The sequence below is a fragment of the Pangasianodon hypophthalmus genome, chromosome 2 (assembly GCF_027358585.1).
Source record: "Pangasianodon hypophthalmus isolate fPanHyp1 chromosome 2, fPanHyp1.pri, whole genome shotgun sequence".
Taxonomy (NCBI): Eukaryota; Metazoa; Chordata; class Actinopteri; order Siluriformes; family Pangasiidae; genus Pangasianodon; species Pangasianodon hypophthalmus.
In genome coordinates, this window is record NC_069711.1 from 26,869,829 (window position 1) to 26,896,021 (window position 26,193).

Sequence of the window (26,193 nt, forward strand, 5' to 3'; positions counted from 1 at the left end):
GCCCTTTTGTGGTACAAAAACAAAATTTCAACAAAGCTTAGATGAAAACATTTAGTTTATTGCAATAGACATGATTCTTTTATACAAACAATGCAGACTGCAAGAGATACGTCCACTGGATTTTAATTCTGTGGGGGCTTCGGGACCTTGGATGTATAAATAAGTTTGTGAATAAATGTGTGATAGATGTTGATGTTGGATCCACAGTGCCTGCTACCGGTTAGCGCTTTTTCCACGTGAATTTCTTGCGTGCTCCAGCCTGGCCGGGCTTCTTTCTCTCTTTAATTCTGGGGTCAGGTGTCAGCAGACCAGCTGAAAGCAAGAGATTTTAAAAAACATTGAAGTGTTTCTTGGTTAGGAAGTTTTCTATTGGCTTTTAAATACAGGACAAAGATTGACTATATATGCCTGTGTATCACAAGAAAGATTCTGTCTGTAACTGGAGAAGAGATTCTGTGAGGAGAGAGACTGTTTATCTGTAATAGTGTAATAGGAAAAAAGGTGAAAGTGAGAGAGGGAGAGAGAGAGACAGAGTGTCTTAGGCCAGTGTTACACATACCTATAACTGCATGTATATGTGTGTATGAGTGTCTTTAGTCCTTCTATAGAATTAAATGCTATAACCACTAGGGGGCAGGTTGGAGCTGAACCATCCCTTGCTGGTAGGTTTCCATGTCAACTTGTAAAATTTCACACCAGCTATTCTGGGATGCATTTTTGTCACTGTAGAGTGGCATGGAGAGTCATACAAAAGCTCTCTTAGCTTCTCCTTAAAATCCGTCTTGGCTGCTGTCACAAGCTGCCTCTCAAATTGCAAACTACTACCTTGTACTTGTAGTTTTTACTATATACTAATCTAGTAACCAAGATCATACTTTAAGATAGGTTTGTAGATCAGAGGTTTGCTAAATTCGAACACTTGTTAGGGACAGTTGGTAGAAAACTCACAATAAAATATATTCATAAATCCTCTAGAATAGTATACAAGCCAGACTTCTGGCCCTTGCTAGAGAGTCCCATAAGTTGTTTCAATAAACAATGAAACCTATAAACAACAGAAATTTGACTGACTGGTACACGGAAGTCTATTAATCCAAGCAAATCATATTTTAACCTTCAAGATCCTGAAGCTTATGCCCAGAAAAGTGTACAAAAGATATCACATGTGCATGTACTTAAGCTGAGACTAGAGACTGTAACTAGAGAGAAATGAGCAGTGTGTGTGTGTGTGTGTGTCACACTCACCTTGCCTCATGTTCTCCACATCTCCATTAGAAACAAAGCTGAGCAGCGCTCGTGAGATGGCCAGCCTCAGCGCGCCGGCCTGGGACGAGTGGCCGCCACCCTCCACGCTGGCCTCCACATCAAACCTTCCCAACATGTCCACAAAGTGTAGTGGGAACATCAGCTGTTCTCTAAAAGAGACAGATAAGATAAATTCATTTCTGTCCATTACATGCAATACTGTCTCTCTAGAAAGACTGTCAAAGGAAAAAGAACAATGAAGAACAAAGATTATGCTTGTTTTTTTGCATTTACACACACGAAAGAAGGCTTATAGGAACAATCAGATTTTTGTGTTTTGACGTGTTCCTCATAAAGGAAAGCCGACCAGGTCCTACTAGATGACTAGAAAAGGCTTAGCTTAAAAGGTTAAGGACTTAGACTCCTGGTGTAAGGGTGTAAAGCAATGCCTGTATCGGTGTCTGTTTAGTGCTCCAATCTATCTGTATCTGGATTTAAACCTGAAGTGTCTTAAATCTGAAGTTTTTTTTTATTATCAAAAATGAACGCTACCACTATCTCTACCACTTTTAAAACCACAGAGGTAGAAATGCCAGCACTAACAGCATGGCCTATGAATTCTGCAGGAGTGTTTTTTGTAATCTCACTTTATTTTTATTTGTACCTACCAGCAATATTTTCTATTGAATTTAGTTGGTTCTCTTTCCCAAAATATAAACAAACTACTTTTCTAATTAATTACTGGCAAGTTTTCTTTGCTTTTTTTGTTTGTTTCTGGATTTTTCCCCATTTTTCTCCCCAATATACAAGCCAGGGAGGGTGAAGGCTAACGTATGTTTCCTTTGAGACATATGACCCCTGCCAACTGCATCTTTTTGAACTTACAGGAAAGTGCTAACTGCCCTCTTCTGCATACATGAGCCCACAACTGGCTAATGTCTCTGTGATTGACAGATAGTATGCTATCCCTCCCATCCAGAGAACATGGCCAATTTAGCTTCCAGAAAGGCATCATGGGGATTTGAACTTGCAATCTCCCAACAATAGAACGAATGATTTTCTATTGTGCCACTTGGGATTTGTATCCGTTGGGACCACATTATTTGTTTGATCTGAATAATGTATTCGTATTAGGTTACATCCCCAGCCCTGGTGGCCTTAGAGAGTTCACTGTACTATGGACATCACATGATATTTGTGCTACTGCCAAAAATGTATTACATTATATTAACTTTATTAGCTTATTTCACTTTGCGGTCACCCATATCATTCCCATACTGAGATATCAAATGTTTGAAATAGCTTCTAAGGTTGTGTGTGTAACCCTGGTTCTCTGATAAGAGAGTGAGATATCTCACTACGTTTCCCATCTTTCACTGAGCACAGGGTAGAGCAGATTTGCAACACTGAGAGTTGCAGTAGGTGATATAGAGGAGGCAGGGCTCCATGGCATGGATGCTTTGTTATCATTGAACTAGGTTCATGCACGTAATCTAACATTCACTCCATTTGCTTTTGATTTGCTTTGTATCAGTGGTTCTGAACTCTACTTCCGAGGATGCACAGCGTTTGCAGTTTTCTGGTATGGTGGGAGAAGGGAAAACTTGGGAAAAATTTGAAGGGTAGGTCCCCAGAGTGGACTGAGGACCCCTTCACCATTCTTGAATCATAGTATATTAACACTACAGACGTCACTGATATGATCCACGACTACATGCATGTATACACCAAGTGCTTGCGAGTCATCAAGTTTGAAGGCAGAGCAATGCGTCTCACACTTCTGAGACCAAGAAAACATCACTCATCCTCTTCAATGGGTTAGGAATGTGTGATAAGAGCAGGCCCACTACTCACTCAGCTGTGTAATTAACCTTCCTCCAAGACTTACAAAAGGAAGGAAAAATACAATAGAATAGTGAGGAGAAAAACTGCTGTGTATGAACATTTTCTTTTAAAGGCTTTGACTTTAGCATTCTAAAGAGCATAAAGGCTAGAACAGACTAGAGTACCCATATTAAATGTTTCATATCAGGACAATTCCTTAACCTTTTATCACAAATTACAATGCCATGATTCTGCATAAAAATGCTCATTAAAGAACAAAGTGTAAGGATAAAACATAAGAGGGCCTTCTGGAATAGGACAAATAATCAACCACAGAGTGGTGTCATGTGTTACTACCCTGAAGAATTAATTTTCAATAACAGCACATACCGAAATGTTTTATTCCTTCTATGCCACAGCAATTTTTCATTTATTAAAGAATGGCACGTCATACTTTTTATCCATTCATAGTTATGTTCCCTCGCCTCTCTACTTTCTTCCTCTCTCTTGAAGTTAATAAAACGTAAATGTGCAGCTGGTCATGTTACTGAGAACTCTGTTCTGAATTACAGTGCTGACACTGGAGACTCCTTCTTTAAATGCTAAATAAATGTCTCCGTACAGGAAACTTCACAATATCAACAATTGCACACTTTGCATTTGCATTTTAAATCTGTTTATGTTGAGCATCCCTGCCTAAGTCATTACTATAGAAATGGAAACGTATTAGAAAGAGTGCATTAATAAAAACATGTTATTTGCAGCCAGCACTACTGTCAGAGCTACTGTTATAGAAAATTAATCACTTTCTAACCTAATCAGGTTTCTAACCTAATCTCTAATCAGAATTGACAATTCAATAGTAGCTAAGTGCTATTTATTTTTGTTAAAGGAGAAACATAGCTTAGAACTTAGAAGTTTACATTCTGTCTTTTTTTGTGGTGCTGTCCGAGGTCCCTCTCTAGGGCAGGCTTGGTTCAGTTCGCTTCACCTTCCACTTTATTACACTTGATATCCAGGACAAGGTGTATTCTATGCATGGTTTTGTATGTGTTGCATAATAATAGATATAACTGTATTCAGTGCTGTGACTTGAACCCCCGACCTTCTGATTCACCTTTAACCAATGAGTCATCACATCCATCTCCAGCTCACGTTGCTAACGCAGTGCTACCCGTCTAGGCCAGAGCCTAATCTTAGCAGGGATACACACAAACACACACACACACACACACCTGTTCTGCAGAATGGGGAAATACTGCACATAGTTCCTGCCATTGATTGTGATACAGCCAGAGCCCCGATCTCTGAGTGTGACGCTGGCCTTGGATGATTTTCTCCTTCCTGTGGCAGAAAGAAAGAGCAGTGAGAGAGTGTGACCGAGAGCAGAGCCTCTCTTGGTAGGATCATTGACATGTCTTCTGACATATCTTGGAGTATATATATATATATATATATATATATATATATATATATATATTTTATACACCTGCACTTTTTCAGAACCCAAATGGGAGTAGAACCTTAACGGCTGTAGTGATGGTGAAAATGTTTCATGCACAGTCCTGACAGTGAAAGTAATAACAGTTTTGTGTGTGTGTGTGTGTGTGTGTGTATATGTGTATACCATCAGCCTGACTGAAGGCCACTCCGTCCTCAGTGTGTTGTAGTTCGGGAATCTCTTGCTTGCTGGACTGAACCTCCAGTTTCCGGCGGAAACGCTGCACAAACTCTTCCTCCATAGCGCAGTAGGGCATGGACAAGAGCCTCTCCATCAGCTGCAGGAACCGAGCATACTGCAAACACACATACACACACATACACACACGCACACACACACACACACACACACAATGCAGTGGCAAAGAAAAAGACATTCAATCAGACTTGACTTGAAATTTTCAAACAGCGCCCTCTTGTGTTACCTTTAGAAAGTGTGTCAGCTGTGTAAGTGCTTATAAGATGGTATGATGGATGTTTGGCACTTACATCATGATCAGAGATATTCTCTACCAGTAACTGCTCCAGCTCCTCCTTCAACAGCCACCGGCTACCGCTAAGAGAGCTGAGCGCACACACACACCCACACAAACACAAAATTTTAATCTAAACCCTCATATAAAGTGCAAATAATATCAAACATATCTAACATCACCTTTTCCCATGTCTCTGTAGGACCAGTGCACCACTATGGTAAGAAGTTTATTTACTACAACATTACTATAATAATCATCTTTGCGTAGTTGTTGATGGACTGCTCTTGCCGGGTCTCAAATGCCTTTTCGACCACAATTTCCATCCCTTTTAACTATCTTTCCTATAGATCTAAATATAGATGTCACTTTAGTCACTGTTCCTATTGAAAAACAGCCAGTCAGGTGGTCTTTGTAACTGAATCACCTGCCATCCAGCCCCCAGTAATGTACCTGAAAACAGTTCTTTGTTTTTAGCACATACATTACATCAACCAGAAGTAAAGACGTAAAGTTCTAGCATTTTAAGATTCTGCCTCCACTGAAAGATTCCAACACACCAATTGTCCATGTGTAATTTATCACATAATAAATATAATATGAAAATAATAAAGATGACCATGAAAACTACGTCTTTAACCCGCCTTTGTTCAGAGCCTACAGATGTTTTGCGCTTTGTTAAACTGGCTCCTTATCTACCTAATGTGATCTCTGTCAGTAGAAAGTTAGAAGGATAGATGGAAGGATAATAAAACACACAGTCTACATCAGGGGTTCCCAAACTAAGGGTTGCAACCCCATGTGAGGTCACTTTATTTACGAATGGGGTAATGAGAGAAACTCAAAATCTCCTCTCCTTTTATTTTAAACATTAATTATAAGAAGCATCACTCTGTCTATGAAGAGGGATTTGGTGTGCTTATATTTTGAAATGTTACTGGGAGACATGTTAGAACAAGCCACATTTAAATGAAGGGTGTACATGCTGTTTTAGTCTTTTTCACTATCCTGACAAATTAATTTGAATGTTAAAAACCTGTCCTGTAGCCTTCAAATTTAACAAAAAGTCTTTTTTTTTTTTAAACTTAGCAGTCTTCTGGTTTCTTTAGATTAGTAACTACATTTGAAGGTAAAGTCAGAGTTTTTGATTTGTGATGTAGATCATGACAACAGTCAGAACGTTAGAACGTTTTAAAGAGAAACAGAGCTCATCAGTGTGTTTCACATTGCTGTGCATGAAATCTCTTAACATGTACAGTCCGACTTAGAAATCTGACCGACAGGGATGTTATGGCGCTGATATGCCATCTATAATTGATGTCGCTTTTAAACCTCCAGATAAACATAAGATTTAGTTTATTTGAACATCATAATATTCAAAATGTTACAGTAGTCCTATATTATAAATCTGGTATTAAAAAAATGTAGTGTTTGGGGTCGCAGAAAATTTCTATTCGGGGTTGTTTGCCCCAATAGGTTTGGGAACCACTGGATACAGAATTTTGTATATATTTAATTTGAGATGTCAAAGTATATTATATGCAAAAAAAAAAAAAAAAAAAAATCCATCAGAATTGCCAGAATTCAGCCTCAGTCACATCCAATCGGTTTTTCCCAGACCACCACATACATAGATATTAGTGCAGAAAATGTTGGAAAATATTAGAACATATCACAAGTTTCAAATTGTTATTGTTTTTCCAAACAGGACATGTCATTAGAAATATTTCAGTGTGGTACTCACATCTGTTTAGTGTCTTGAGTAAAAAGTCCTTTACTTCTCAACTTGTCTTGATATTTCTCTATTGCCAACACTTTCCCAAACATATCCTGAAATCAATAAGGATTTCAAAGCATAAGAACAGGCAAAAGGACTAAAACAAACTGGATTTTTTATGTTTAATATGGCAGTTTCACAATAAGGTCAAAATACATTCAAGTGAGACACAGCTGGGGAAAAATGCACCCGTTTAAATAGTTCAAGTGGAAATGGACCCTTTAGCTAGTATGAATAAACAAACAAAAAAAAGTATTCGGGAATTCCTTGAAAGGAAAAAAACATGAATTTTAAAATCTTTTTACACAAACACACACACACATACAAGCACAAACACACACATACAGGGATCTCCATTATGAAGGCAGATCCCATCTCTGTCTCTTCAGCCCTGGCTGGATTTAATTGTGTGTGGGGGAAATTGAATTGGGGAGCACTTGGGCCGTAACCCCTTTCTCTCTCATCCACACACACACACACACACACACACACACACACACACACACACACACACACACACACACACACACACACACACACTCCTTCTTCCCTCCTCCCGGCAGGAGGAGCTGCCATGCAGAGCCGGATGGCGTCCTCGGGCATTCTTGTCTAAATTGGCATCGCGCCCACGAGCCTGGAGTGCCCGTCAGGCGTCATGGCGATGAAGCGAAGCGGGGCAGGGTGCGTGTGTGCGCGTGTGCGTGTATGCGCGCACACGCGCATGCAGCTCACGTCGGCCCTTTCCCCTCGGCCGCGCGAGAATTCATTTCCCCCCGCAATTATTCCGCAGCTGTTTGTTTAATTCCATCCTGATAGAGTGCGTCTAATCCACCGGCGCTCGCCAAAAAAAGCAAACATCGGGCAAAAACCAATTTTCAGTGCAAAAAAAAAAGAGAGAGGAGTAATAGAAAAGAAATAGACAGAGCGAGAAAAAGAGAGAGAGAGAGAAACAGGGTAAGATGAGTGGAATGCACATTACACATTTGTAAAAAGACGGCGGTAAAAAGGAGTCGGAGAAATTCAACCAAGCAAAGGAAAAGGAGAGTTAGACAGAATCAAGGCCACTTTGCTGATATGAGCTGGGAGCTTTTCAAATTCAATAAATCAAAGGAGCATTGTACAGCATCACAATGTCTACAAGGTGGATTTTAAAGCAGCTTTTGAAAAAAAAAATTGCTATAAAATAATATCTTTATGCATCTTATGTGCATTTAAAAGTAGGGAATAAGAGAGAAATATTATATCAGAATAAAGCAATATAAGAACGACGTCTGCACTTTGTCCAAGTTCTTGTTGTGCAAGTCTAAGTCATACAAGAATCATTTGAAAAATATGGAATACATTTCCATGTACACTAACACGATCATTATCAGATTCTGGCAAATTATTTAATTGGTCATATAAACAGCATAATACTAATACATGATATCGTAAGATTAAAGCTGTTTTCAGATTTCTAGCAATCTGATGAAGGCGCCTGGATTTTAGCCCAATAATCAGGTTATTTAGTGCGGTAACAAAAATAAAATAAGATAGATAGATCGATAGATAAATATAGACAGACAGACAGACAGATAGTGTTTTGTTGGTGCAGAGTAACAGTAGAACTCCATTTTGCATACATCATATATTTCAAAAGAAATTAGATTACAGTCTGCCTCATGTAGACCCTGAGTTTTCTAATTAATCAGATTAAGTTTAAATTATTGCCATAATCTGATTTTTTTTCGCAGTTATCCGATTATTGTGTGTATGCAAATGTACTCAGTGTTATGATTTAACATCTTTTCTTGGTTAACTGTACAGATCATGTCTGTATAAAATGTCCAGTTTCCAGTGTACTAACCCAGAATTTCAGTATACTTTGTTTATTCCATGTTTTTTTTTTCAATATGCTGAAAAATGCTTTCTCTTTAGTAGTGTACAGATGCAGCATTACAAACTGGGATTTAAAACATGTTTGTGTGCATGCTGCGCGTGTGCGATTGGGTTTGTGTGCACGTATATATGTGTGTCTGCGTTCTTTCTCTTTCCCTCTTGTCCCGGTAAAATATTGCTCTCTGCCGGCTGGGGAGCTGTACGTTATTTTCTGATTTGACATACCTATTTAAATGAACAGCAGGGGTCTCGGCTACTGCCGGGCAAAAGGGGAGAGGCTCGGGGGCTCGGGCAAGTCGAGGACAATGCCACATTAATCAACACGCACACACGGATCTGCACTGCTATGGCGTCACGTCTTAGCCCAAGGTCGAGTCCGGAGATAAACGGCAGAGGAGAAAGGAGAAGGGAGAAGGAGCAGGAGAAACACGAGAAAAAGAAACTTTGAAAAGGAATTAGCTGAGGTGACAAAGAGCTGGTTACAGTGCAGTGATGTCTCTGGGGTTCATTTCCCAAATCCTCAATGCACAGCTGTACCTCTGACACACACACACACACATCTGAAATAGCACAAAGCCCAGGCATGCCTACTGAAGTGTGTGCTGCTCCCTGCTGTAAATGCGATTTGGGGAGGCGAGACAGAAAAAAGCGTTACAGTGAACAAACCCGGCTCCTCTTTTAACCACACTCCTCTTTCTCCATCTCTCTCTCTCTCTCTCTTCAGGTCTACTCCTCTACATACTCCTTAGTCCAATGGTGGCCGATGTGATGTAACATAAATCATATCACGATTCTCAAAGACATTTCTATGATACACATTATGCATGACGATATACAGGTCTAGCAAAACTGTAATTTTGCTTTTAAAAAAATCCCTGAAAAACTGATGATACTTTGAACTCATGTCTACAAAAACAATCTGAATACTGACAAGGATTAAAAATCTGTAAGATGTTTAACATTTTACAGTTTTAAAGATTCCGTACAACTCGGGTGTTTCCATTCAGTTTGTAATATCGATATCATATCATTATATCACCTAGCCCTATTTCAGTCACTGGTACTGATGTGCATATCTGATCTACAAAAGCATCATCATAAACAAACGTTTAAAAAAAAACAAAAAAAAAAACAACCCTGTCCCAGTCCCAGTCCACATCCTGATGTCCTCATCTACTTGTCTTTGCTTTTCTGTTGGACAAAGCCTATACATTATACATGTTCATTTCAACAACAGAACTGGATGGATTACTCCGTCACAAGACAAACCCAAATCAGAAAGATAAAAAGAGGCAGCGTGCAAAAAACAGTGAAGGATGGAGAGAAAGAAAGAAAAACAGAAAGAGACAGACAGGGACACGAAGAGCAAAGCCAGCGAGTCATTACATTAAGAATATTAACACAGGTTCTCTACCTTGGGGTCGCGACCCAACCTGGGGTCGCCGGAGATGTGAATGGGCTCGCAGGACATATTTACTAACCTTTATTTATAATGTACTTCTATGCCTGCAAACTTGAATATTTAATGAATATTTAATAGTAATTAAAATTGTCCGATTATGATTATCATTAAAATTTCATCAGCCTTCATTCAGGTTTGAGCTCCTCTTAAGTCTGTTTTGTACCAGACCTCAGCACTGTCGTGTCCAACATGCTGTCATGTTAATCAAAGCCTTTATACCGAACACCGTCAGTGCTCTGTGTGGCTATTTCAAACAAAAATAAGCTTTTTTTTTTTTTTTTTTTTTGAAAAAAAAATGGTCATGGTTTCTAGTTCAAAACACTACAAAATATGATGTTCATAGTATATTTTGCAGTGTATGACCACAGCGTAAATAGCACATGGGGATTGTGAAAAATTTTAACCCTTAATATGGGGTCACTGGCCAAAGGAAGTTGAGTACCCTTCGTATTAACATGATCGTTCAGTCTCTTTATACTGCACATTGACACACCCAGTGTGATTCAACGTTCGGGCAGTATACTGGTAGATACACAGTTCCCTCCGAAACTATTGGAATGGCAAGGCCAATTCTTTGTTTTTGATATACACTGAAGACATTTGGGTTTGAGATCAAAAGATTAATAAGATGATAGATCAGAATTTCAGCTTTCATTTCCTGATATTTACATCTAGATGTGTTAAAAAACAACTTAAAATATGGCACCTTTGGTGGCAGACAACCCAATTTTTAGGTGAGGAAAAGTATAGGAACAGACAGTTTTGAAGTAAACTAAAGTAAATAGCATTTAATATTTGGTTCCATATTCCTTGCTTGCAATAACTGCATCAAGCTGGCAATCTACTGACATCACCAAACTATTGCATTCTTTTTTGTGATGCTTTTCCAGGCTTGTACCACAGCTTCTTTCAGTTATTATTTGTTTTGGGGGTTTCTCCCTTCAGTCTCCTCTTCAGAAGGTGAAATGCATGCTCAATTGGGTTAGGGTCTGGTGATTGACTTGGCCAGTCTAAAACCTTCCACTTTTTTCCACTGTTGAAGTCCTTTGTTGTGTTGACAGTGTGATTTGGGTCATTGTCTTGCTGCTTGATGAAGTTCCTCTTAATTAAATTGGATGCATTTCTCTGTAAATTGGCAGACAGAATGTTCCTGTACACTTCTGAACTCATTCTGCTGCTACCATCATCAGTTACATCATCAATAAATATTAGTGAGCCTGTTCCAGAAGCAGCCATGCAAGCCCAAGCCATGACACTACCTCCACCATGCTTGACCAGTGAGCTTGTATGTTTTGGATCATGAGCAGATCCTTTCTTTCTCCACACTTTGGCCTTTCCATCACTTTAGTAGAGGTTAATCCTGGTTCCAGAACTTTTGTGGCACATCTCTGTATTTCTTTGCGAATTCCAATTTGGACTTCCAACTTGGTCTTGTGGTTCCAAAACGTTCAGATGGGACTATATATCTGAAGAATCCCTGAAGAAATATTGCCTGATTTTGAGGCAATATTTTAGTTCACTATAAAATAGTTAAGCTGTGGTAAATGTGTTCTCCCCCATTCCATTGTTTACACACTATGGAAGCCGGTTTCTACCACATATGAGAAAATACTATGTAGATTTATCTCACAATTGTGACTTTTTACCTCACAACTGAGAGTTAAAATTACACAGCTGTGATTTGTCATCATAATTTAGAGATTATATCACACAATTGTGACATTTTACTTAAAAATTTGTGAGTTATTATTACACAATTGTGACTTTTTACCTCACAACTGAGTTAGCATGAAGCAATAGTGACTTTTCACCTCACAATTGTGAGTTAATATTTTGCAATGGTGACGTTTTGCCTTTTTTCAATATAATAATGTAATATCATAATATTAACTGAGCATTAATATTATGATATTATATTATTATATTGACTCACAATTATGAGATTAAAAAAATCTCAATTGTGAAATATTAATTTGCAACTGTGAGAAAAAAGCCACAGGTGTATGAAAAAAGCTTACAATTATAAGATAAAGTTGCAATTGAGTGATATTAATTTGCAATTGCAAGATAAATCTGCTTAATATTTTCTCAAACGTGGTATAAACAAGCTTCCATACACACCGTATGCAGAGGTGCTAACACTGCTAATAAAAACAATAGCAAGCAGAAAAAAAACTGAATTTTACCCCAAAAACACTAGCGTATGAAAAACAACCAAATAAAAAAAAAAAAAACAGTGAGGCAAAAGTCTGGTGTGAACACTATCTGTTAATAAGTGGCTCCTCCATTTTCGTCTGATGAAAAAGTCCATTCTCGCCTTCTTGGTGTCACAAAGACAAAGCTCATGAATTCATAGGTCAAAGTTCACCTAGATAAAGTCAGTATGAACTGAAAGTAACCGCTAAAAGAAGCAATTGTGTATTCTTTTAGCTGTACCAAAAAAGTGTCTTCAGGCATCTCCTGTATTGCTGTATCAGGGGATTACAAAATAAATGCTACAGCTAAACTACAGATGTTGGGTCCTCTGCTTATGTTTGTAATGGACTGCAGTACCTTTTAAAATTGACAGACAGACAGACAGAGTCAGAGAGACAGACAGACAAAAGCAGGAAGTCAGAGAGAGATACACTATAGAGAGAAAGACAAAGAGATATAGGAAGACAGACAGAGAGAGAGACTGCACTTACATGCATGAGAGAGTAGTAGGCTTGCTTCCCAGTGTAGAAAAGATAGTGGAAAGGGCGGCCGTCCTCGCCCCACTGCACCGCTGCACAAAAACACACAATTTTACACAATTTCTAATTAAAGTGTCCTGTTAACTCTCAGTTATCGCAAAAACCAACAAACAAAGCCTCATTTACATACCTGCCTGCTTTGGGAATATCAGATCTGGGTGCTGAAATACAAATATACAAATGTGAAATCACATATGTGTGTTGTTACTAACACCAAGACACTATGAGATTGGTTAAGGGGGAATAGAGTTAAATCATACCTTCATTATAGGTCGAGCTCTCTTCTCAAACAGACCAGAGGGGAAGAGATATGCTATGCACCTCTGCAAGGTAGAAAAAAAAAAAACAAAATGTGAAATTTAGTATTATATTATTAGCATTAATTACTGTATTCAATTACTGACATTATTAATTCAATTTCTCACTACTCCATTTCTGGAATATTATATTTGTGTACACGCTTATGTACTGCAGTACTGACGCTATTCCGAATCATCCAAAATAATTGCATATAGTTGAATATTGTGATATATTGTGTAATCAGTTATCAGCACCGGGGCAGTGCTAACATCATTACCCTTCAGATGGTGAAAAAAAAAAATGCAGCCGTTTGTGAGCGAGTTGGGAAAAAAAAGGAAAACAATGGAGAAAAAAAGGTGAAAGAGAGCGAGATGAAGTGAGATGACAGCAGATGCAGTGGAAAAGGACACGCAGTCATGCATCACACTGTCAAAATGGGAGAATTAGAGAGAGTGTGGTGAAGAGAGAGAAAGCAAAGAAACAAGAGCAAGAAAGAAGAGGGAAGATAGAGGGAGGATGAGAGAAGGGGACGGCTGCAGAATGCAGTGACAGATGAAGGCAGCACCTGTTAATACCTTGAAATGCAATATGGTGCAACTCCCCAAGGGAGGTTTAGCCTCATCACACTGTTCTGCAAACACTGCTGCCTAAACTTCATACAAGGTGGCCAAACTTTTTCCGATGTTGTGGCGACGGATGACACACTTAACTGTGACTCCACTCCTCCACTCCTCCACTGAAACTTCCCTTTTAGAACTTTTTTTTTTTTTTTTTTTTTGCAGGTTTTGTAGTCATTCCATTTATACATATAATACAGTATATTCTTTTAGGGCTAGGGCCAACAGACAAGACAAAAAAATCAAAAAGAGTGTGATAAGTGTTATACAGGAAGCAATAGTAACTGCCTATGGTTAGGATGTTGGCTTTTTTTTTTTTTTTTTTAAACTTGGGGTAGATTGCTGCTCCAAAGAGTGCAAATGCTTCCAATAAAAAAAAATGCTGTCCATTTAAGCAATCCAGGCTCTAAAAGGGAAAGCCAAACGGGTAGTCAATTAAATGACATTGCCACAAAGCAGTTTTCCAGAAATCCAGATGTAAATTTAGATACCTAATGAAGAAGCCAGAACTGACAGTGACAAGGGAAAAACTCCCTGAAATGACATGAGGAAGAAACCTTTAGAGGAACCAGACTCAAAAAGGAAGCCATCCTTTTGTGAGTGACACCAGATAGTGGCACAATGAATCATTACTCTTCTACAAAGCTACTCAGGATATACATCATGAGTATCACAGTCTTTACGATTACAGCAGCCGATCTTAGGTACAGTACCTAGGTGAGATTATCCACTTACGAAAGAGTTAGAATATGCCACAAACTGTTTTTGGAAAATCGTTTTGGGTATCCATGTGGGAGCATCTCCAGCAACAGAACGTAAGTCGTGAGCGCAGAAACTCCAAGCAGAAGAAAGTATCAGGATGAATCAGGCAGATCCGGAGGGTGAGTGGAGCCACAGCAGTAGAAGTGTGTCCGGATATCAAGTCTTGAGCACACATATTAGTTTTGCGCTGCATAACTCTGCACCGTACTGTACTTCACTCAGCATTTGTGAGTGTTTACACGTCCAGAGGCTCCAGAAATTATTGACTGTCATCTGTGATGTCTATGTAGACCCCAAAACCTAATCGCAATTCCAATTTTAGCCAATTTAACCCATTTTAAATGTAAATTACAGCTAGTTTCTGGAAAGAGCTAGTGATACTGAACTTGATGTAAAATGTATTTAATGAATTTTCATTATGGTGTTGTCATAATCACTGCTGTCACTTGCAAGAACTTGAGAAGTCAAGCCCATCCCTAGTTACTACATAGTAAGGATACGTCGCTGTAGCGAATAATGATGTGAAAACTTGCAAAATCAAAAATGACTAAAATCTAAAACAAAATATAATAAAATGTTGTCGTGACTTCAAAATCTTAGCACTGGCTCACTGCCACATCGGCTTTCACGGCAGAAGCAGTCGCACAGCTCAGTTATCGCTTAATGGATGTAAACGAGCTGGCGCGAGTGTGCCAATGAAATGAAAAGTTCAACAGTGCGGCTCTGCATGTTGGAACCCATAACCATCAGTGCTGCTTTTATCACAGTTGTCACCAGTCCTGGCATCGCATTCTGAAGTCTTCCACCCCACGTGATGGGTTCGGAAACACCGAGCGAGACCGAAGACACCGTGCAAGACCGTGTCTGTGCGTGACAGTGAAGGGAAGGCAGGTGAAGAGAAGGTGAATTACTTCCTGCTGGCACAGCTGTCCCACACCTCTGGTGCACTCACAGCAGAGCTGGCAACCTGTTCAGTGCCTCGCCTCGCTGCCCGGCAGTCCAAGCCATTCCCCGCTCGTCTGGCAGAGGCTTGGTGGGTGTCACTGCCTCTTAGCCACGCTGGCACTGAGGACTCAATTCATTAACGATGGTGGAGGATTGGGGATAAATGCAAATTGGGCACATTTGGTGTGATGAATCAATTACAGTCCAGAGAAAGGACGAGAGAGAAGCATTAAAGTATCTTTGAACATCGCTGTCTTCCCGGGACCACTGGAGAGGCTTCGACTGGCTTCTTCCCAAAAGCAAAGCTTTAGGCATTATGGCAGAATTGGACTCAGATCCCAAATGAAACTCCAGCCAAGCCCGATAACCACAGTTTATGTAAAAGTCTGATTGTAAAAGCTCATTTTTGCCATTCTGAAGCAACAGCAACATTAACTAATAGAAGTTCATCTTAGACATACTCAAATAATCAGTTATATGATATTATTAACCAATTATTGGCTGAATTTACAAATCAGAAGCTGTTGATAAATTTCCGATAACCTTATGGCTCTGACAGTAGTTCCATAAATTATAGGTTTATATTAATGAGCTAGTTCTAATACTTTATCATTCCTATAGTAACAGCTCATGTGGGAAGATGCGCCACATAATCTAAGGCTAATGATAAACAGATTGTAAAATTCTGTGTTATCCCTTATATATTCAAAACGCACAATATTATGGAAATTTCAAAAACAATGTCACTACGTTCGAGTTACATTCCCAAGGCCAGGGGTTCTTAAACGTTTTGCAGCAAGAAATACTTTCAGCTGTGAAATAAATTCCACAAACCCCCTCCGCACAGTTTTTGAACATAATCTAACTATACTAATATTAGGAATATTATTTGAACGTGTACAATAATAATTCAGCTATTCACTGGAGCTATAGAGCTTTTTATTGCAAGGCCTTTCCACAGACAGAACACATTACGTATGATGGCACTAAACCAAGTCCCCACGGCTGCTGATATTCTTTTTTGGATATGATCATGCCTAGCAAAACAGATAAAGGTATGTGATTATTTATTGAGCATATATTTACAAAGAGGCAAAATTTATTTTTTGTTTTGTAAATAAACAACACAACTGTTTTGTTCATATACTTTGAGATTCTTTAATAGTACTGTATATTTTTTAACTGAGCTAATATAAGAGGGCAGAACTAATATTGCACTTTATTCCTCAGCACCAATGTCTTCATTCTTTGCCTGAACAGAAACACATTTCAAAGTTTGTTTTAATGACCAGGTCTAACAAAGTACGCAAAATGGCCTACAATGGGAACCGCTCCAAAAAAAACAGAAAGAAACTGCCAAAAAGCCTCATTTTATGCAGAGAGAGTTGGCTTTGCCTTCAACAGATGTACTTGAAAGGCCACTAGCTCCAGCTTTTAACTAATCACAGTTCTGAAGGTGACAAAAGGTTACAATTAGCTTTTGCCTTTTTCACCTGTTTAATGCACCGAGTTTTTGGACATTGTAGGAGTGTGGATTTTCAAAATATTGAGCATTTTAATCTATTTATATATTTCTAATAGACTCTTAGAAATATATCACAAAATCCTGCCTCTTGTAGGCTTGAACTTGTTAGCGATTTTGCATATTTCTATGTTTTGGTGAGATATATATATATATATATTATATTATATATACACTTGTATATAATCAGAATTATACCAGTTCTCGATTCTGATTGGTCAGGAGGTGTTGATAATATTCTGTAAGAGCTCTCTTTTCACTATGCTATAATTTCTGTAGTAGCTAAATTAATTGATCTAAAATATATATAGGCTACTTTGTCTCCTCCTGCTTTAACCGATAATAAGGAGACAAAGTAGCCTAGATATATTTTTATAAGTCACTTCTTATAAAACTTCTATGGCAACGGTATTAATAGCGCAAGATTGGTTGACAATACATTGTGCACTGAATGAGTAAATAAGTCACACCACCACCAAGTTCGTAACTCATAATTTCCAATCTCTGACCAGGAAAAACTAAAGAAAACGCCCCCTGAATTCGGAATTCCTACTCAGAAACTTGGGATGGTCTCCTCAACTCCGAGGCCCTCCGAGTTCAGGAAGTGACGTCAAATCAACATGGCTGCACACGAATCAGCAGTAAACAAAGTAGCACTTCTTACCTTTAAATGGGTAACGCTGTATATACAACTATTTGCTTTAGATCAATCAACATAGACATACTGTATTTGCTTGTTAAATCTATAACACTGACTGTACAGATCACTCATTACAGTTAGCTGGCTAGCTTGTTGCTAACAAAAGACAACATGGAAGCGTTCGTGTTTTCCCCCACATTGTAGCTCTGATGCACGGAGGTTGAAAATGCCCTAATCCCGAGCTTGACTTCCCAATTCCGAGGTAATTAAATGCAGCATCTGTTTATTTTCTCATCCCCCTTCCCTCCAAATGAATTCCTGGCAACACCACTACCAATATCCTACACATTTCTGAATAGATTGTAGATATATCTCTGACTTGCATCAACCGCAGCAGATAGGTGTTGGTTTTAAGCAGTGTTTCAGGGCTGTGAGATGTGAGCCCACACGCTGTACAGTGGGACAGGTCACAGCGCTAGTGAAAGCCATGTGAAAATGTTAAGTAGGAGGTACTACAGGCTGGTTCAGTATTACTTTTTGAAGTTCTTGTGGGCTGAATGAAATGTGGCAGTGGGTTGTGTTTGGCCCATGGGTTTGTGGTTTCTATGTTTCTCGGTAATAAGCTGCATTTTTTCTGTCTTGTGAAGGGACCACTGTTTATATCTGTTATAAAGTAAGTGATAAGTGGAACTAATTTTTTTTCCACAGGATGTTCCACTACATTAAACGTGGAACAAAAGTATGACATTTTGTTCATTAATAAATAAACAAGTAGAACTTGCCGTTAATGGCACTAACAATGCCAACAAGTCTAGTCCTTCTTGTTAGTAATGTGTATGCATCGAATATCTTTAAAATACTTCAAGGAAGGAAGCTACTGAAGAAAACTATCTCAGACATTTGACTTTTCTGTGACATTGACCCTGACTGGAACAATTCCAAAATCTTATCAGTTCATCTGCTTGTTACAATGATAATTCTATGTAAATCCTACAAACATTAAACCACTCGCTCTTGAGATATCGCAGTAACAAGAATCTGAGGTGGACGCATGCACTGACAACCCGAAAACATAATGCCTCCCCATCTACTAGCGATGGCATAAAATTGATTTACTAGCGATGGGATAAAATTGATTAACTTATCAAATTGCCTTGGTATAAGAGGAATAAAGGACTTTGGGATGTGCAGTCCTAAAAAAATAATCAACTTTAGGGTGGTAACAGCCAAAATGCAGACTCCATTGTGTTTTATTCCTTAAATAAATAGCACTATATATAAAATAAGTAGTGTTTTTAATAGAGTCATGGTCAACTCATACCAAAGTTGCTTCTGAAACACCTTTTTTAAACATCCATATCATACAGTTATGCTTCCATTCTAACCAACGTTTCATTTGAGAGCAACTCAGTAAGACACGAAAGATACATTCTTTAAAACCTACAGACCTTGTTTCGTTTTTATTCAAAATCGTTTTATTCAAAACATCTACTGTGTTGCTTTTGCACTAATGATACTCATTACACCAACGTGAGTTACCATAATAAACCCGAATATGCTCTTTGTTCAATGACTCACTGTCTTATGCCACATTTTGGAGTGAATTGCGCAGATTAGAGATACAGAGGCAGGTGTGATGTGGATCACACAAACGGTGGGTTATCTATGCATAAGTGCCACTTATGTGTTTGATCCAGTGTGAAGTCTAGATATTATAAGCATCAGATTAGTAGTTTGTATCTGGTGTTAAACTCACTGCCCAACTGCCCAATGAGTGCAAAGCCCAAGTGCTCAGAACACACAGACTATATAATCTATAGTAATAATGTGCGTCTTACATCTATGTCCTCCTGCGTGAACGTCTCAGGGTCTTCTCCCATCATGTTGGCCAGGTGCCGTTTGCCGATATTGAACTCCTCTATTTGTTTCTTAATGTACTCCTCGGAGAACTTTTCAGGCCCAGCTGCTGCCAGGTTCTTCCTCCATGCAGCAGAGGACACACTGATCTGCCTGCTGATCAGCTACAGAGACAAAAAAAAGCGTTAAAAAGTAGCTGTAAAATATCAGTACAGTATTTACTACCAAGGTACAACTCATCGAGATAAATACGTGGCCATGTTTCACATAATGCAATAACAACTAACACTAAAAAATAAACAAAATTCTATCAGCATACTTCTACCACTAACGTTCAGATTTTGTGTCATTCAGATTTGCAGCCTTTAAACAGTATTTTAGCAGAATGCACACATTTATGTTTGCCATGAAAGTCCTGTTACACTGGATGTGCATATGATGGATGTTATTTTTCAAACATCCACTCTTCTTTGGGATTCAAACTCATGATCTCCTGGCAAAAGGGAGAATGCTTTTCTGTTGCAGCACTCAGGGTCCCCAGCACATATCCTACACAAAGACCTTTAGATAGCTAGATAAAATATTAAGCTCTGTTTGAAGGCTAAAGGGTTGCTCCACTGTAATCTCAGCACCACACTGCTGGGTGAATGGAGACACAGATTAGGCAAGAAGAGGGGTCAAATCACTCACTCTCGCCAGGTTTGAAATATAAAAATATGGAGAAACTCAAACACCTCCTGTCAGTCACTACTGGCTATCTGTCAACAACTGATGATACAAACATTACAACAAGGATAAATCAGCTGACTACCATCTATCAGTCACTAGCTTCCCACCAAATTAGAGAATAAATAAATGGTTCATTTGTTTTGCAAGAAACACCCTCGGCCTTTGAATCCTTTTCCTCTTATAGTGAAATATTGGACTTTCATCGTCTCACTCCCATTCGGTACGTTTACACACTCACACTCTCTCCTGATTGGCTGTGGCTCCTGCCAGTCACCCTGCAGCCAGACTTCTTTTGTGCCTGAAGTTTGGGCATTATTTTCAATGTATCTAACTTGGTGTATGATTTATGCATACACACTGACTGGGAATTACTATTACAGGAGACTCACAGCAGCTCATGAACATCATACTACAAATTATTTTTCCTCCCTTGACTCAATAATATTTGTTTTTTCATTTGTAACAAAAGATTCCACACACTTTAATATAATAGATATGAAATATCATTTTATATGAAATTTCATATAAAATATCTAACTAGAAAATATCAAGGTAGAAGTACTTACATACATACATGGTAAAATTCAAAAGCCTTTTTATGAAGTTTTAATAAAATCAGCTTTATCTTAGAGAGATAGCAAGGGCATCAAGGGCTGCGTCCAAAACCGTATACTAGAGCACTAAATAGGACGTCAGAATACAGTGCGGTTTCGCACTACTCTAGCACACTATCTAGTATTGAAGTATGCGCTTTGAGATGTGACCTGTCATCTGCAGGCTTCACAGATACCCACTACAGCAAGCGAAAAAAAAGCCAAAACAAATTTAGCTCTAAAAAATTAATATGAAACAGAAGACGCGCTTTTACCTGCCGGTTCATGTTTGGCGCAGAAATGAACGAGCCCCAGCTGCATTTGCCACATTTTGAGAAAATGGTCCTCACGGCTTTACTACTGGACGCAGCCATGTTGGATTACAAGCGCACGCGTTCACCGGAAATAGTCGCTTTGTGTGTGTTCTGCGTCACTTCCGTTTCTTTCCCCCCCAAACGCTAGTTTGTTTCAAAGGTATTAGCTCAAGCAAGAGTTTACAGTTAGTTTAAATTTGCATTAAAAGAGTGCATTTGTATTAAAATGACCCTTACAGTGTCATGTTTAATGCTTAATTATTACAAAAGCTGGACATTTTATACAGTTTTGGTTTTTTTCCCTCTGCATTTATGCAATTCTGCACTTTGATTTTGTCAGCACACAAGCATTTTAGATATGTTTAGAAAAAATAGGTTTTCTGTAGGAGGTAGTAGAATTTTTTTTCAGTACAAAAACATTTTATATATGTTTAGAAAAATAGGTTTTCTGTAGGAGGTAGTAGTAGTGTTTGCTATGTCCTCTTTTATTTTAATGGCAGCATGCACTCGAGCTGGCATGATCCTTCTTAGATCAAATCCATCAGAATAATGTCTGGACACATGCTACCATGGAGGGGATAATACTCAAGGAAAATCAGACCTTCTATACAAAGCAGTTCAGGTCAAAATCACAAATTTGCTTCAAATTAAATAGTGACCTAGATATAATGCATAATCTTGAATATGTAATATAATAATTGAATATTTAATATTTAAGATATTTAACATTTCCTTTCTTTGTTTTAAAATGTTCAAAATTCTGTTTATTCCCAGTTTTAAATGAAGAAAAGTTAAATATGATGTCAGACTTTGGACCACACTGTACACCTCCACACTCGCATGATGTACCTGTATGCAGTTTTGAAGCCAGTGATGGGAATACGGAGGCTCTGGCCTTCCTCTACTGTGATCATCTGAGCATAGGGCTCAAAGCGAAACTCCTTCATCATGGGTTTGAAGTAGTACTGGCCAGGACTCTGTGGGGGGAGGTTTTGGGTGCACTCAATCAGAAAAAAACACTGTTTTATAAGATTAATTATTTTAACCTTTATACTAGCAACTACTAAGTAGCCTTTACACATTCACAATGATGGGAGTAGTTAGTCTTCAGTTAGTAGTAGCTGACTGTAAGTATTCAGGTAGAATTAGCTCAGTTGTTAAGATGTTTGCCTACTGCTTGGAAGGTCATGAGTTCAAATCCCAGGACTGCTAAACTGGCACTGCTGGGCCCTCCCAGAGCAAGGCCCTTAACCCTCAGCTACTCAGTTGTGTAAATGCGATAAATGTTAGTCGCTCTGTATAAAGGTATCTGCCGTAAATGTACTTGTAGTAGGAGTTTTTGTTTTCTACAATAACCTGTATTTCTGTTAACAAAAAGGTAGCAGAGTCACTTTCTCACCACTAATTGCTAAGGTTTTCTAAACTTTTTGCAGCCTCTAACTATAAAATAATTTCATGGCCACATTAGTGTAGATTTATGAGCATAATACAAAAAAAATTAGGTTCGTTATTTAAGATGTGTAGAATAATAATTTGGCTATTTAATGGAGCCATAGAGCTTCTTATTCCTGAACTTTCCACTAACAAAACACATTACGCCCAAGCTGATAGTATTTTAGTATGATTGTTTTTCAGTTACTGAGGTTTGGAATAAACCCAATCAATTCAAGTGCCCAGTCAAATAGGCAAGTAACTAGAAAAACTGAGTATGATGGGTTGCGATGCTTTACAGACCCCCCTTTGAGAGCTAATGCCTTAATGAGCGTGATATAGTCTGTCAATCACTGGAGTATTATGTGCAGTGTTTTTCCATGTTTACAGAACTCAGATCAACCCACTAATAATCATTTATGAATTATGTATGAATTCACTAAGTCTAAACCTTGGACAGAAATAACACAATTCTTTGATTATATACAGTACTATGCAAAAGTCTTAGGCATATGCAAAGAAATGCTGTAGAGCAAAGATGCCTTCAAAAAGAATGAAATTAAATGTTTCTATATTTTAAAAAATACTATAAAGAGCAGTAAACAGTAGTAAATGAAACAAAGTCAATATGTGGTGTATCGATTCTTTGCTTTAAAAAAAATAATAGGAGTCTCAGGTACAATTTGTGCAGTTTTATAAGGAAATTAATTAAGGTCAGTTTTACTGAGCATCTTGCAGAACCAGCCACAGTTCTTCTGGAGACTTTGACTGTCGCACTTGCTTCTTATTTTTGCAGCAAAACCCAGCAGCCTTCATTATGTTTTTTTATCTGAAAAGTGTCTCTTATGTAATATGCTGCTTTCTTTCTTTACCGACATACAAACATTTAATTTTGTGCTGGAAAACTAATGTTTGGAAATCTAAAATGTTTTTGGAAGATGTCTCAGGCATCAGTGCTTTGTAACAGTAAGAGTTAAAGCTGTAACATTACGTTTTCCACCATAGTAAAGTCTTCATGATGGAGGACGTTGTGTTTTGTGGTTTCACGGTAACAAGTTAACTTAACTTGAAGAGGACTTTAGGAAAAGACTGTTCATAGCTGCTCTAAGGTAAGTGACAATGAATGAAACTTCGCAGATGTGTCATGTCCACACCAGAATCGGCGTGAACGACATCTCCCAGAATACAGTGCAACCTACAAACACGGCCACCAAGGACTACAACGCACTGCCATCACAGACACTCTCACGTTCATGTTAACCAGACTATTGATTGCACACACCTGGACTCTATTACACACACATTTTATATATGTACCATCACTGCTCTCTTGCTTTGCGAAGTATACGCTCTGTGTTGTTTTCACCAGTCGTTATCAAGCCTTTTGAATTTTGATCATCACCCTGGTTCTTGATCTTGTTTCTTGTTTCTCGACTTGCCCTTGCCTCATCCAGTTTATGCTGTTTGTTAATCGCCTGACCTTTGCCTGCACCTTGACTCTGTTTTTGGATTATGTGTTTGTCTTGATTGCTTCGATTATTAAAGCCCTTTTTACTTGCACTTGTGTCCTCGTCTGCATTCCTGACAGGATGAATGTAACTGTACTGTAAATGGATAAAAAGTACAACAAGTTAATACATCGGGGTGGTATTAGTTTGCGGTTTTGCATCAGGCTGCATCTCATCACCTGGCTGTTAATCATGTTCGTATAACAGCACTCCATATTATGTTTCATTCCTTACATATTAAACATATAGTGTTTTCTCATGCTCTCCATTCTTTTTAACCCTCTGAGTCATAGTGTTGATTGGGGAAAAACCACCTCAGACCTTTGATGATAAACTTTAGTAATGTAACTGCAAACTGATTGTAGTTTGATGGTGTATCCGAAGTAAGTTTTGAAAGCAATTCTGTGTTTGTGCCTGATATAGTTCTATTTTGTCTGCAGTTCGTCTCTACTTAGCCATTTATTAGCAACAGCAATCGCAAGGCTGTGCTCCATAGGCATGTGCTGTGTTACAGATCAATGCTCTGTCATCACATGTACCACTGTGATGGAGCTGGAGCTTGTGCTGAGGCATATTCATCAAACTGAAGGGCTGCTAGCCTCTGGCTCGTGCCAGACCACGTGCGACGCTCGTCAGCGCCATGATGAACTGTGTTTGTGCTCAGACTTTAGCTACAAGCACGTTGTGGCTCTCTAAGACAAATAGACCTGACCTCTGGTCTCTAATTCACCGTAGGGGGTTAGGGGGCTAGGCATAAATCATACATTAGCTAAGGCCTAACTGAGTTAACACAGGACTAGCATGCTTGGTGTTTGTATTTTGTGTGGCCAAGAGAAGTTACCTTTTGGTCTCTTGGGGAAACTATGAAACTATACGCCTGAATTATAGCTGAACATTTTCCAGAAGTCTTCCATGCTTGTTTTGTGTTTTAAAGTAATTCTTTTCCATGTCTATAAAAAAGTGGGTGTATTATTTCAGTACTTTGTTACAGAGAGCAGAAATAGGGATGAATTCAGCCAGTGACTGTTCACTTGAACAGTCAAATGAAAAGTAATTATGCGCTTGTGATGTACACAAAAAGAGGTAGGACCAGATTACTGAAACTATGAGTTATGCTCAATTCACTTTATTTCGTCACACTTCAATGCCGGTATGATTTTTAGGATTAAAATTAGTATTGCAGAAGTCTATGGCTTGGTTGTCTTCTCTGAGGATTAATCAGCATTCTCCTTCGCTCAAGGAATTTTGGAAAAGTGGGCTCAGTCCAGTAAGCAAGTCATTAATACTTGAAAGGCAAAGGAAGCGTGTCTGTTTGGAGAACATGAGTGGAATGCCAGAATCCTTGGAATGAGTTGTGGTTAGCGTTGCCATTTGTGAAGCATTTGAATATTTAAAAAAATGAATGAACAAAGTCAGAGTGAGAGAGAACTGCTGAGCCTTTAGTGGTTGTGGTTCAGAGCTTATTGTAATCACAATTTTCACAGTGCTTTACAGCGATTTCCTAATATCCTTACTGGCTCGTGCCAGGATAAGCGCATCTCACCGTCTCGCCTTAAAGCTGTTATACTACTTAGCTCTGCTGAGTTATGGCCAACACAATCACAATCACAGGGCAGCATGCTCAGAGCTGCTTTTCCGCTAGCATTTTCCACCATTCATGCACAATTCACCCCTAAAAACCATCTCAATAACAAAAAATATTGAGCTTTTGCCAAGAACTCAAGTGAACTAAAGTGAACCTGATTTGGGTGCATCAGGATAAAGGCATAGCAGTGGATTAATTGATTACACTACCATTAATCTTAAGCCTTTAAACATTAAATACATCCATAAACAGATGTGACTGTCGAAGAGTCAGGAAATTAAGTTGAATATCAAGGATTGGTTGAATCAGTTAGTATAGTTATGAGCAAAGTTTGTGAACACTGTGGACCACATGCCAAGGACAGGGACATGCGTGTTGAATACTCGATTCTGATTGGTCAGAAGGTGTTTAATTAATTTTCTAATAACAGCTGCTCTGAAGGTAGTTTGGCTGCATGGTTTGTATTACTGTGATATTTAATCGTTTCTATAGTAAG

At 38.6% G+C, this 26,193-nt stretch overlaps 1 protein-coding gene across 1 annotated transcript; it reads right to left on the reverse strand.

The window, feature by feature from the left end:
* Nucleotides 1-37: 37 nt before the first annotated feature.
* Nucleotides 38-21,291, reverse strand: mrps9 (mitochondrial ribosomal protein S9). The gene is made up of 11 exons (XM_026933012.3): nucleotides 21,135-21,291; nucleotides 19,519-19,701; nucleotides 13,155-13,217; nucleotides 13,025-13,055; nucleotides 12,847-12,926; nucleotides 6,787-6,872; nucleotides 5,059-5,134; nucleotides 4,697-4,865; nucleotides 4,305-4,413; nucleotides 1,246-1,415; nucleotides 38-312 (listed from the first exon to the last, which is right to left on the reverse strand). The coding sequence occupies exons 1-11, from the start codon at nucleotides 21,231-21,233 to the stop codon at nucleotides 221-223; spliced, it is 1,158 nt and encodes a 385-aa protein (XP_026788813.1). The 5' UTR covers nucleotides 21,234-21,291; the 3' UTR covers nucleotides 38-220.
* Between the last annotated feature and the right edge of the window lie 4,902 nt (nucleotides 21,292-26,193).